Here is a 14,422-nt window from a genome sequence, read left to right as displayed (position 1 = left end):
TCAGAAACCTATGCTGTGTCAACTTTTTAATCACAATCCAAATTTAGAGCGGAATCCAGCTTAAATGTTGTGTCCATACTTGCCCCAACCGTTCAAGGTTCAACCTCTGCGGTCGTATAAAGCTACGCCCTGCGGAGCATCTGGTTTGTCTTTTTAAAAGCGAAAACTAATAGTATTTTTAAGGTTGATCATCCAAACTAGAGTTCATTCTAAAATCCTAAGATGAGTAGGCCTAGGTTAGGTGTATGTTTTCAAAACAATCATTTTCAAATGTTTTTCAACCTTAGGTTGTTTTCTTCAGGCACTCAAGCTTCCCTCACCAATACAAGCATATTGCCATGAAATAGCACTATAGTACTAAAGTGAGAAAACTGGCATTAAATCATCAATCAAATGCTCTGCACTTCTAACATTGTATATTGGTGTTACTGGAAATTATATCAATGTATGCTTAGGTTCAATAAGTGTATACCCAATTAATAAAATTATTACTAACACCATAATATCAATAATCATCAGGGATCAGATTATTGAAAAATGCTTCAAATCCATACTCTTGCCTTGGCTAGCTGTAAAAATTGCACACATCTGATTCCTTAGCTTTATGTCTTCAAATTTTGAATTTTAATCAACAGGTCAGAAATAGCTATTGTGAGGAAGGCCAAAAGTTTCTATGGATGTACAGCTATATTTCAAATCTTTGGCCATTTCTTCTGTTTAGCAGCCATCATTTATGCATTTGTGTTCTCTGGAAATACTTTCAGAGCAGAGATTTTATATGTCAGCTTAAATGCCTTGCATGTGATTCGTAAAACTTTTTTCACTTTTGTCCTGAGAAGTTTCCAGACATCAGGAGAATTGTTTGCTTCAATGGATAGATTAATGGTAAGGCCAGAAATGGTAAATAAGTTTCTGTAAAAGTATAAATCAATTTTCAAAATATGGTTCTAGATTTGAAATTAAATGAAACAAACTAAACCTTTGAGTGTTTGTACTCACAAAGGGATACCTTCCACCTTTCAGCATATTGTAATATTAATGAAAGTTGATTATCTCCCCTTCAACATTTGAAACCAGGATACACTTTTTCAAGAAGTGTTCTATAACTTAATCTTATAAAAGATTTACAAATATCTAGTCATTTAGGAGTAGTTGTACTTGCTAGAGCCTATAACAACATATTGTAATATTGAAGCTAATACAATACCACTATTTCCCTCTTTAACATTAAGAACTGGAATGATATTCCTTTATGCAAATTTTGAAGTAATGTGAGCCAAGGCTCCGTGGTTGAAAACTGTAACTTTGACCTATAATGGTATACTTTTACAAATTTTGACTAGGATGGAAAGTTGCCTCATTTGCACTCATACTACATCGACATATCTATGTAGCAATACTATATAGCAGCTGGTGATTTAACACGGCACATGCTTCTGAGAAACAATATGAACATCAGTGTACATGTGTGTTTTTCTACAAAATATTACAATTATCTATATTACTAACAAAAGATTTTTTATTTGAAAAAATGATTTCTGATAACTGCTTGCATTTTGCTATATTTTTGCTTTTGGGAATAGTCTACGAGAGTCACACAACTAAAACACATGTGTCTGAGTATATGGTGTGAACATGGTTGTTGAATTGGACATGTTCTTGACATGTATGCTATGTTAGATTGCATGACCTGACAGTAAATTGTTGATGGTATTTCTGGGGTATAATCTGTAGATTCTGAATTCTTGACATGTATGATATGAAGGGGCAACACTTGTTCATTCTGTTAAAGAGTTGATGTTTGGTCATTACATATAGTGAAAATATGATTCTGTATAAAACTGTATATTCAGACACATAACACATAACACATACACATATGATTTTATTGCTTTTATATATACATGATAAATACAATAGGTTGTGGATATAAATCACTGCTTTTTGGTGTGTATAATGTTTATTGCATATGAAATGTTTTGTTTTTTATCCCATCCCTACTTCTTTTTTTGGACTGAATAGCACTGTAGAAATAGATTCACACTAATAGATAAAATAGTTCCCTGAATGAGCCCATCATGTTTGAATAAAATTGACTCTGTTTGAATTATATTTGAATACATCGTAATGGATTATCTCATTTGCATATTTTCAGGGAGGAGATGAAAAAAGTGATGACGATGTCTTACATAGGTGGTTCATTTGAAGGATTTTTTTTTACTTCTGCCAAACTAGTTGTATTTTTAATACTTCTTTCATATGTTATGGTTGGAGGTACTATAACAGTCAAAAAAGTTTACCTCATGGTAACATTAGTCCAGATCATCATGTTTTCCACGACGCTTTTCATCCCTTTTGCCTTCCGATTCGGGTTTGAAATACTAGTAACATTGAGAAGATACCAGGTTTGTGTCCAATTTTTTGTTTCATTTTGATTTCGTAATTGTTTTTTTAGATTTGACTATTTTATTGTGTTCTTATATCTTTTACATCAACTCATTCCCTATTCTAATAACATACATCAAAATGCTTTCAATTTCTATACTCCCTGTTGATTTTCAAAGCATGTTGTGATGCAGTTGAATTAGAATGTGACATATGGTGTAGTCTCTTATTGAAGCATAGATGTATGGGTATGGTTAAAGACTATATTTTGATCTTTAGATGTCGTTTTTGTATGATGTTTGGTTGTGGCTATATAATATATAATACATATCTTCTTACAGGGTAAATTGAATTTAAAATGGTAAGATAAATCTAAATGCCCCAAAACTAAAACCAGTAGGAAAACATGTCTATCAAAATCATGTGCACTTTTGATGTAAGGTCAATATTGGATGTATTCTTTACTGTTAGCAATCATTTACGTAATGAAAATGGTAGGATTAGAAATCCTTCTTTTTGTTAAATTGTTTGGATGGAGATTTAAACATTCAACAATTATCATGATTATTATAGAACAGTAGTGTGTCGTTCAAGCAGTTGTTGTGACAGAATCAAACTTTCAATCAATGAAAAGATGAATGCCATCAGGACATTGTCTTTTAGCCATAGATAATATCTTTTACCAACTTTTTGTTTTCTTTAAGATGACCCATGCTAGTTGTGAGGTCATTTAATCAAAGGTCATTGGTCCTATCAGCAATTGATAAACTGAAATATGTCATCCCTGAGAATTTTTTGAATCGTATGTCAAATTCATAAATGTTTGAGAGTGATGATTGTTGAAGATTTAACTAGGTGAGCAACACAGGCTCTTTTGAGCCAAAGCTTATTTCTGGAAAAGTTTTTCATTTTGACATATTTACATTATAAGGATCATAAATCATATCTTTGCACTGATTGTCAAAATGTCTTGAGATGCTGCTGGTAACCTTTTTTCATTTAAGATTATTTATTTGAAAACATTTTGTTCATTAATAGATAATAACAGATTTGGCCTTCCTGTTCTTTCCTTGTTTTCCAAACTCCCCTAACCTTTGAAACAATTTAAAAACCCTGTAAATAGTAAAAAGTTGGATGTCTTGTTTGTCATGCGATATCAGGACCTTTCATACCAGCCAAGGCTCCGTGTTGAAGGCCGTACTTTAACCTATAATGGTTTACTTTTTAAATTGTTATTTGGATGGAGAGTTGTCTCATTGGCACTCATACCACATCTTCCTATATCTATTATGTAATGCTGCAATGGTATTTTTTTTCGGTGACATATCAGGTCAATGACTGACCTCATAATTTTCATATTGTGCAAAAAGAGATAACATACAAATAAAACAGCTTTTGAAGTTGTCACTTCCAACCCAAATTTTACATGACAACTAGGTGCTTGTCAAATTTTTTTGATAAGTTGTTTTATAAGTTGTACAACATTTGCACTTATTTAATTTTCCTCTCCCACTCTCCTTTGCTAGAAAGATCACATGTCTTTTTAATACTTGAATATTACCAATTTAAGATGGCTTTAATCAATATTTTGCCAGTTGAAAAATATATTTTATTTTAACAGGTCTGAGATCACTATTGTAAGGAAGACCAAACGATTGTATGGATGTACAGCTTTGCTCACACTCATCGGTCATTCTTTATGCTTGATACCAATTATTTACGCCTTTGTGTTCTCAGGGAACAGTTTTAGAGCTGAGGTTATATATGTCAGCATAAATGCTTTAAATGCAATTCGTAGAACTTTTTTCACTTACGTGTTGAGAGGCTTTCAAACATCTGGAGAACTACTTGCTTCTGTTGAAAGAATAGTGGTAAGGTGGAATTGTACATCATTTAAAACAAAAATTTGAAGTGATTGAGTATTATTTATCAAATTCGGTGTAACCAAAATTGTATGCAAATTTTCCTGAAGTGATCTAGTAAATGATTGCAATACTTATGATACAGAATGTAAAATTTGACCAGTTTTGTACAAACTTTATATTCTTTTGCTCATATTTTAGTTTCATTAGTTGTATTGATAATTTCTCTGTCCTTGGTTCTTTTTGTCTTTCTTATACCTGTTATTGATTGTCTCCCCTTGGTATCTTCTTACTTTTCTTATAAACATCATCATCAGGAAAATGATAAAAGAGATTTTTCATAGCTTCTGTGAGAAGGGAGGATGTTTTATTTTGCATATCTGTACATATATTTCTTTCAAATATTGAGAAGAATTTTAAAATGATAATGGAACCTTAAATGTAGCTAGCAAATAGATCTCCATTGATAGATTAGAAAAAAATGTAGATTGTGCTCATAGAAACCAAGATTGCATGCTTTCACTGTTTCTACACACTGTCTGTAGAATTCTGATTAAAAAAATATTTTTTGAAGTATTATTGAATGATCAAAAGATTTTTTTTTAGTCTTTGACTAGAAAAGAATATGTGTTTTGTTGGTGAATAAGTGTTTAGTGTTAATGATCAGAATTTTTGTCTCCTTTCCATTTCAAATTTTACTTCAAATCCTTTTTCACTGAATGTGTCAAACTGGCAACCATCCTTGTTTATTCTGTCTTAAAGGGGAAAGTTAGTTTGCTTTGTATGTGCTTACAGGCCAAATGCTTGGGTTTTTTTTCAAAATACCTTCTGTGTGATGTTACTGGTGTATATTGTAATGCTAGTTAATATTTTGGTAAAGGTTTATTGAGTTTGACACGATGTCAGCTATTTTCTATTGGCTATTTATAATGTGTGGCAGTTTCGTCTATTAATGAATTTAACAAAGCAGAATGCCTTGTGATGCTTCAGCATAAAACTTACATATTTTGCTTTTAAGTAACATTTTGAAGATAACATACTAAACTTCTGAACAGAGATAAAATTATTATTTGAAATGTAAATTTGTATACCTTAAATCAGTTTGAGACATGCACAGCCTATCTTGCAAAGGTACAATTATTTTTGACAGGAATGAACTTGCAGTTGTTAGAAAGACAAAAAACTGTTATGGAATAGCTTCAGTATTTCAATTAACAGGCCACATTGTGTGTTTCTTGCCTGTCATCTTGGTCGTTGTGCTTTCTGGGAACAATTTTCGAGCTGAAAATGTGTTTGTTAGCATTACTGCTTTGTACGTTCTAAGAAGGACTTTCTTTACACATGTACTCAGATGTTTGCAGGCTTCAGGAGAAGTGTTTAGCACTATGAGAAGAGTTGTGGTAAGAATATGTTGATAACCATGATATATTATGGGTTTGATATAAAACAAGACACTTGGGGGCAGAGGGATGACCATCATATTTTAATTGCTATTCAATTTGAAACAAAGGTTAGTCAAATACCTGTACCTACAATGTGCTAATATTTTGACGGAATTATAACTGTCCAACTTATAGCTAAACACTTATATTCTAGTAAGATTTATTATAATTGTAATGCACTGCAGTTCAATTGTATTTAAGAGCCTTTTTTAGTCTGAAAATAAAACTTTTTAAGTTGAATCTAAGGGGTCATCAATATTATGAATATTTGCTGGGATTTTACTGTTGATAGAATAATACATGGCAAATGTGTATTATATGCCTGATCAATTGAGAGATCAATATTAGGCAGAGGAACTAATGCCTGAGGGCTGATATTGATAGATGGTTGGTACTCCGTGATATGCTGTTTGATTTTTATTATACCATCTAAAGAAATTCAAGTATGAGTTTTGATATAGCATTGGGGATAAAGGGTATATAATACAGGAAAGGTAATATCTAAGCATTATATACAGGGTATCATAGATTCATTATTTTTTTGTGGGATTCATGAACTAATTTCCCTGGATTTAGTTGTTATAGATAGACCACAAATTTAACTGTTTAATGAGGTACAAATTATCTATGGCTTGTACTCAGACTTTTGCAAAACATCCATGAACGAACTTTTCTTCAATCCATGAAAAATTAGTATCTGTAAAAATTGATACATCCTGAGTATATTACACAGGTTCAAATCTATGCAAGACATTTTAAAAAACAGCAGCAACCATAACAAAATATATGGTACCGGTACACACTTGTTAAATGTGTGTTACAAATTTCACTTGCAATTCTTTCATACTACTCAATCACTTAGCCTACACTTTCACTGCGGGACAAATGGTCATTGCATACAATTGACTTTTGTTTGTTTTATGAAAGGACATTCATGATTTTAATTGATGACAAGACTTTTTGATGTGTAAACTATGCATGTTTTTATGGGTTTAATTATAATAGATAGAATGAATTGATCAGCCCTACCAGATATATTAGCTGGTTTGTTTTGGCATTAAAAAGCATGCACCTTGGTTAATACTTTATATGAGTGTAGAGAAACACTGACTCGGATAGTGGTTGACCTTGATATATTTAAAAAAAATTCAAAACAATTTTGAAAAGGTAATGTCAATCTCCCAATACTATGGATATTGATAAGCAATCTTGTTTGAATTGTTTTACATTTGTCATTGTGGGTCTTTTCATTGCTTGCTATGCTTTATGGGTTATTCTCATTGTTGATGTCTTTACAGTGTCCTAAATATTTAAACTTAAGTCATTTGGTCTTTGTGGGGGAGAGTTGTCTCATTTGCAATCATACTGCTTCTTATTTTCATAGTATACAGATTGTCCGTTATTTGTCCCAAAATTTCAATCAGGTTGCATTTTTAGCATATTGAATTTCCTCAGAATATTGGACATGGATTTCAATTCACCCTTGCAGTAGCATTTTGCTTTCAACAATTTTAGCTTTAATGCGCTCATATATTGGCATATTGGATTTCAATTCACCCTTGCAGCAGCATTTTGCTTTCAACAATTTTAGCTTAAATGCGCTCATATATTGGCATATTGGATTTCAATTCACCCTTGCAGCAGCATTTTTCTTTCAACAATTTTAGCTATAATGTGTTCATATAGATTAGACCGTTGGTTTTCCCGTTTGAATGGTTTTACACTAGTTATTTTGGGGCCCTTTATAGCTTATTGTTCGGTGTGAGCCAAGGCTCCGTGTTGAAGGCCGTACTTTAACCTATAATGGTTTAATTTTTGAATTGTTGTTTGGATGGAGAGTTGTCTCATTGGCACTCACACCACATCTTCCTATATCTATATATTGGCATATTGGATTTCCTCAGATATTGGATATGGATTTAATTCACCCTTGCAGCAACTTAACTTTATTTGACATTGTTTTAGAATGTCAACATGAACTTATATTTTACTCTTCTAGGAAACAGTTAAAGTATGTTCGTGCACACTGGAATTTGACGGGTTATGTTGACATTTTGTTTTCTTATGGCCACAAGATCCTCCAGCTTGCAGTTTTTTTACCATTTTTTCTAACCACAGACAATTTCAGTGCGAAAAACATTTATGTAGCAGTAGTTTGTCTCAGTATTTTACACGACAGATGTTTAAGATTGGGAACCTATTATGTCAGCACAACCTTTGCTACCTTTGTTACAATTGGTCGCTTAATGGTGAGTTTTTAAAATTTTCAGTGACCCCTAGAAGAAATTGAAAAGCTGCTCAACTGATATATATATATATATATATATAAATATATATTCTATAGATCTTTTAAAGATATGTTCAGCATATATTTTAGATATATTTTAATGTGCATTATACATAAAAATCCATTGGCTATACATTTAGCTTCAGACTAGTGTAAGGATAAAGTTTTTGCTTTTTACATCCTTGACAAACATGTTGTTGTTCCCACAGATAAAGCCTCAAACAACATTGTTTTTGTGTGAACATCTCATTACATATACTGCTTGATAGATGAACTTGAAATTGACAATTCACTTGTAAACTCAACATATACCCTCACGACACTTATCAAAGAGGAAAGAATTCCTGGATAATTATAGGGCTCTTCTTATGTTCTTTTTGAATTTCAACCAAAGATGAAAAACTACTGTAGATCTTTCATCAGTGTATTTGATAACTAAACTACATAAGTGTACTGACAATCAACGCTAATATTGCTGGGTCTTCCAAATGCTCCATGAAACCTTTCTAAATTATTAACGTCTATTTTATCAGCAATCAAAGCTGGGCTTCAAAATTATTGTATAACTTTCTATTCTAGAGGTGGCGTGAATCAGATGTGGATACTAAAAAATACATATGATCTTTTAGAGTAATTACAATCTAGTTAAGACTCTTTCATCTTCATGATTTTGCAATAACCATTTTGCAGATGAATTTGATTTTAATACCTGGTACGGTTGTTCAAATGTTCAATGGTCATTTAGTCATTGTGGTCTGAAACTATAGAGCCATTCAAATTTTATGAATATTGCAAAGATTTTACTGTTGATAGAATAATTCAAGGCAAGTTTGTATTAAATTCTGGATCAACTGAGAGATCAGTGTAAGCCAGAGAAACAAAGGCCTGAGGGGTGATATTGATAGTGGGTTGTAAAAGGCAGTTTGACATTAATACATGTAATATCAAACCTGATAATACATGATAATTCTACAGAAATTCCAAATCAGAGTTTTGATATAGCATATGGGATTTAGGGTATACAGTACAGGAAAGTTGATATTTGGCATGTGTTACAGATTAATGTGAATTAATTATTTTTTGGATACTAATTTTAATGAATTTTGTGTCTATAGAAAACCACAAATTTAACTGTTCATCGAAGTACAAATTATATATGGCTTGCATTCAGACTTTGGTAAAACATCCAACAGCAAGATTTTCCTTAATCCATGATAAAATTGGTATTCCTGAAAATAGATAAATCCAGAGTATAGCAAACCAGTCTATATAAGACATTTTGAACAGAACTTAAGCAGCCATAGCAAAATACTAGTACATGGAACATGCATATTAAATGTTTGTTGCAACCCTTCCATACAGTCATGACAGTGCACAGCTAGGCCCTGTATAATTCTGAATAGTTCATTTTTGTAGACAAATGTGTTAGGCCGTAATCAGAAAATGGACAGCTGTCAGGTTTTATTTGATACTTGTTATCCCTTTGTCTGCAATTCTACTGAAGGGCTTTTAAGATGGGTGTATAATACTCTACTGACAATTGGTCATTGCATACAATTGACTAGTTTGTTTTAAATAAGGACTTATATAAATGATTTTAATTGATGACAGAACATTTTGTTTTGTTTTGTTTTTCCTAAGCCTTTGAAGAACAATTAAAGGAAACCTTGTGATCACTTGGTCCTCATAAACATTTTCAAAGATCTTTTCTGACTCACTAGATCATTTTGAATCAAACTTGACATAAATGATCTGTAATATATCTGCTATTTAATTTGTATTTTCTGTTCCTGTGAATCAATCAAAAATGCTTAAAATAGAATATATGGGTATTACAATGTATACTAATTGTCTAATATCGTAAAAAAAAACGTAAGAGATATAGAAAATCCTCGGAAAATCAAGATATACCTAATTTTTCCTATTCCACCAAATATCCTATGACTTCTGATAATAGATAAGTTTAAATGATTAGCCATACAAGATATATATTTTACAGGTTGGCTATTCAAGCTCTTTTAAAGGACCTCTTGTTTTATCAATTTATGGTTACACATTTTCTCATGGCATTGCAAAGCATGCACTTTGGTTGATATTTTGTATGCATATAGAGAAACAACAAAAAATATGGGAAACTAAAGGTTTCGCATAATATATTCAACTTTTGCAAAATAATTTTAAATAGGAAATGCCTATCTTATCATTGCTTATTGTTATAAACAATAAAGGGAAATTCTTCAATCTCATTTGAATTGATTTATAATTGTCATTGCAGGGCTTTTTATAGCTTGCTATATATGCTTTATTGGTGATGCTCATTGTTGAAGGCTTACCTGATTTAAAATTTTCGTCATTTATCTTTGGTGGAAGGTTGTCTCATTTGCAACCATACAACATCTACTTTTTTTCCCTCATTATACAGATTGTCTATAATCAGTCTTAAGATTTAGATAAGGTTGCCTCTTTGCAAGATTGGATTTGTTAACAATATTATCTTGCACATGGGATTATTCAACCTCAGAGCTTTTTGCTTTAAACAATTTTTAGCTTTTATGTGCTCATACATAATATCTGTAACCTTATTATTTTGGACTTGTATTAGAGAGTCAACATAAATTAATATTTTACTCATCTAGGAAGCAGTTGAAGTATGTTCGTGCACACTGGAACTTAGAGAGTTATGTTGACATTTTGTTTGCTTATGGCCACAAGATTCTACAGCTTGCAGTTTTTTTACCGTTTTTTCTGACTACAGACAATTTCACTGCAAAAAACATTTATGTAGCACTAGTTTGTCTCAGTATTTTACACGACAGATGTTTAAGACTAGGAACCTATTATGTCCGTACAACATATATGACGCTAGTTACAATTGGTCGCTTAATGGTAAGTTTTCTGTTCAAGATATACTGTGGATTCTTTAATATTTATTGGATATCAATTTTCGTGGACTTCGTGGGAACAGGTAAACCACAAAATTAACTGTTTAATCAATAGTAAATTTTCTATAGGCTTGTTTGCAGATTTCAGCAAAACCTCAAAATTAAATATCCATGAACATGTAAGTTTTCATTAATCCACGAAAATAAATGAATCCACAGTAACTCATCATATTATTCAGAGAGAAATGCCATCTTTATATACATTAAAATCAAGTTGGTTATACATTTGACTTCAGATTGGCCTGATATAGCTGACTTTTATACTGACTATGCCTTATGGGCTTTGCTCTTTGTCGAAGGTGGTACAGTGACCTATATTTGTTAATTTCTATGTCATTGATCTCTTGTGTTGAGTTTTCTCATTGGCAATCATACTTCATCTTCTTATTTTTACCTTAACAACTTCCTTTTATCAGGGGAAAAGTTGCTTGAAATAGAATTCTAATGGATGAATTAGTAAGCATTCTCTAAAATGACATATTTAAAATTAGTTGTTCATTGAAAGATCATTTGCAAATTTAAATAAAGTAATTTACCCAACAGCTGAAGCCACAACTAATTATTTGAAGTCTAAACTGTAATGTTACATCAATATTTGTGATGTTAACATGCCAATTAATTTAAACAAACAGTTCTACGTTGAACATATCTTCCTATTGTGAGAGAACTCATGTCTTCTGCTGTATTCAACTTACCATAGACAGACCATTCAATACATTATTTTACTCATTGTAAGATAGACCATAAAAGATTAAATTCTTGTTGTGTTATCTTTCTTGTTGTAGGATAAAAGATAGATACTTGTTGTTGTGTGTTATCTTACTTGTTGTAAGATAGACCATAAAAGATAGATACTCGTTGTTGTGTGTTATCTTATTCATTGTAAGATGGACCATAAAAGATAGATTCTTGTTGTGTTATCTTACTTGTTTAAAGATAGACCATAAAAGATAGATACTCGTTGTTGTGTATTATCTTATTCATTGTAAGATGGACCATAAAAGATAGATTCTTGTTGTGTTATCTTACTTGCTGTCAGATAAAAGATATATTCTTGTAGCATGGTCTTACTCATTGTAAGATATACCATAAAAGATAGATTCTTGTTGTCTGTTATCTTACTTGCAAGATAGACCATAAAAAATAGATTCTTGTTGTGTTATCTTACTTGCTGTCAGATAAAAGATAGATTCTTCTAGCATGGTCTTACTCATTGTAAGATATACCATAAAAGATAGATTCTTGTTGTCTGTTATCTTACTTGTAAGATAGACCATAAAAGATAGATTCTTGTTGTGTTATCTTACTTGCTGTAAGATATAAGGTAGATTCTTGTAGCATTGTCTTACTCATTGTAAGATATACCATAAAAGATAGATTCTTGTTGTCTGTTATCTTACTTGTAAGATAGACCATAAAAGATAGATTCTTGTTGTGTTTTCTTACTTGCTGTAAGATAAAAGGTAGATTCTTGTAGCATTGTCATACTCATTGTAAGATATACCATAAAAGATAGATTCATGTAACATTGTTTTACTCATTATAAGATACACCATAAAAGATAGATTTTGATGATGATATATCTTGGTCATTGTTAAAAATCAAATGTTATTTATTTAGTTTAACATGAAATTATTTCAAGTTTTACAGAATTTTAGTTTCAAGAGTCGGTATGAAATGTAAAAATTCTCTTTTCTTATCAGGCAGGGTCTTGGTTTTTTGTATCAACAAAAGAGAACACAAGAAAAATTATGTTGCAATTGATATGATCTGAAATCTAAACAAGTGTACGATACTTTGCTTATCATAATGTGAAACTCATTTTGACATAGTTGGATAGATGAGTTGAACCTAGTAACACACATTCTCATTGCAGTGAAAAATTGTTAATTCAAAGGTAGATTTAAGGGGGTACTAAATGCTTGGACTATATCAGATATGGATCTTTTAATTTTTATACGACCGCAAATTTTGAAAAAATTTTCGTCGTATATTGCTATCACGTTGGCGTCGTCGTCGTCGTCGTCGTCGTCCGAATACTTTCAGTTTTCGCACTCTAACTTTAGTAAAAGTGAATAGAAATCTATGAAATTTTAACACAAGGTTTATGACCATAAAAGGAAGGCTGGTATTGATTTTGGGAGTTTTGGTCCCAACATTTTAGGAATTAGGGACCAAAAAGGGCCCAAATAAGCATTTTTTTGGTTTTCGCATTATAACTTTAGTTTAAGTTAATAGAAATCTATGAAATTTTGACACAAGGTTTATGACCACAAAAGAAAGGTTGGGATTGATTTTGGGAGTTTTGGTTTCAACAGTTTAGGAATTAGGGGCCAAAAAAGGGCCCAAATAAGCATTATTCTTGGTTTTCGCACAATAACTTTAGTTTAAGTAAATAGAAATCAATGAAGTTTAAACACAATGTTTATGACCACAAAAGGAAGGTTGGTATTGATTTTGGGAGTTTAGCTCCCAACAGTTTAGGAAAAAGGGGCCAAAAAGGGACCCAAATAAGCATTTTTCTTGGTTTTTGCACCATAACGTTAGTATAAGTGAATAGAAATCTATGAAATTTAAACACAAGGTTTATGACTATAAAAGGAAGGTTGGTATTGATTTTTGGAGTTTTGGTCCCAACAGTTAAGGAAAAAGGGGCCCAAAGGGTCCAAAATTAAACTTTGTTTGATTTCATCAAAATTGAATAATTAGGGTTCTTTAATATGCCGAATCTAACTGTGTATGTAGATTCTTAATTTTTGGTCCCGTTTTCAAATTGGTCTACATTAAGGTCCAAAGGGTCCAAAATTAAACTTAGTTTGATTTTAACAAAAATTGAAATCTTGGGGTTCTTTGATATGCTGAATCTAAAAATGTACTTAGATTTTTGATTATTGGCCCAGTTTTCAAGTTGGCCCAAATCGAGGTCCAAAATTAAACATTGTTTGATTTCATCAAAAATTGAATAATTGGGGTTCTTTCATATGCCGATTTTAACTGTGTATGTAGATTCTTAATTTTTGGTCCATTTTTTAAATTGGTCTAAATTAAAGTGCAAAGGGTCCAAAATTAAACTAAGTTTGATTTTAACAAAAATTAAATTCTTGGGCCTCTTTGATATGCTGAATCTAAACATGTACTTAGATTTTTGATTATGGGCCCAGTTTTCAAGTTGGTCCAAATCAGGATCTAAAATTATTATATTAAGTATTGTGCAATAGCAAGTATTTTCAATTGCACAGTATTGTGCAATGGCAAGAAATATCTAATTTCACAATATTGTGAAATAGCAATTTTTTTTTTAATTAAGAGTTATCTTTCTTTGTCCAGTATAGTAAGCAAGAAATATCTGCAAGAATTTTTTTTAATTGGAGTTATCTTTCTTTGTCCAGAATTAACTTAAATCTTTGTTATATACAATATACAATGTATATTCACTTTTTACCACCAACTGATAAATTTAAATAATCTTTACCATTCAGTGATAACAAGCAGTTTTTTTACATC

The 14,422-nt window shown here is 31.4% G+C and overlaps 1 protein-coding gene across 7 annotated transcripts in view; it reads left to right on the top strand.

Moving 5' to 3' along the window:
• The window catches only part of LOC134711439 (ATP-binding cassette sub-family C member 4-like), a 107,010-nt gene that overhangs the window by 50,731 nt on the left and 41,857 nt on the right, over positions 1-14,422 (top strand). Inside the window, exon 8 of one of the 7 annotated variants that reach the window (XM_063572025.1) lies at positions 2,156-2,405. The exons of 5 other annotated variants lie outside the window; for them this stretch is intronic. In XM_063572025.1, the coding sequence (XP_063428095.1) occupies positions 2,156-2,405 (250 nt within the window). Of the gene's footprint in view, positions 1-635; positions 886-2,155; positions 2,406-14,422 lie in introns of all 7 variants that reach the window. One more of the 7 variants, XM_063572030.1, reaches the window with a different exon arrangement.

This window comes from Mytilus trossulus, chromosome 3 (genome assembly GCF_036588685.1).
Source record: "Mytilus trossulus isolate FHL-02 chromosome 3, PNRI_Mtr1.1.1.hap1, whole genome shotgun sequence".
Classification (NCBI taxonomy): Eukaryota; Metazoa; Mollusca; class Bivalvia; order Mytilida; family Mytilidae; genus Mytilus; species Mytilus trossulus.
This window is presented reverse-complemented; position numbering and strand designations above follow the sequence as displayed.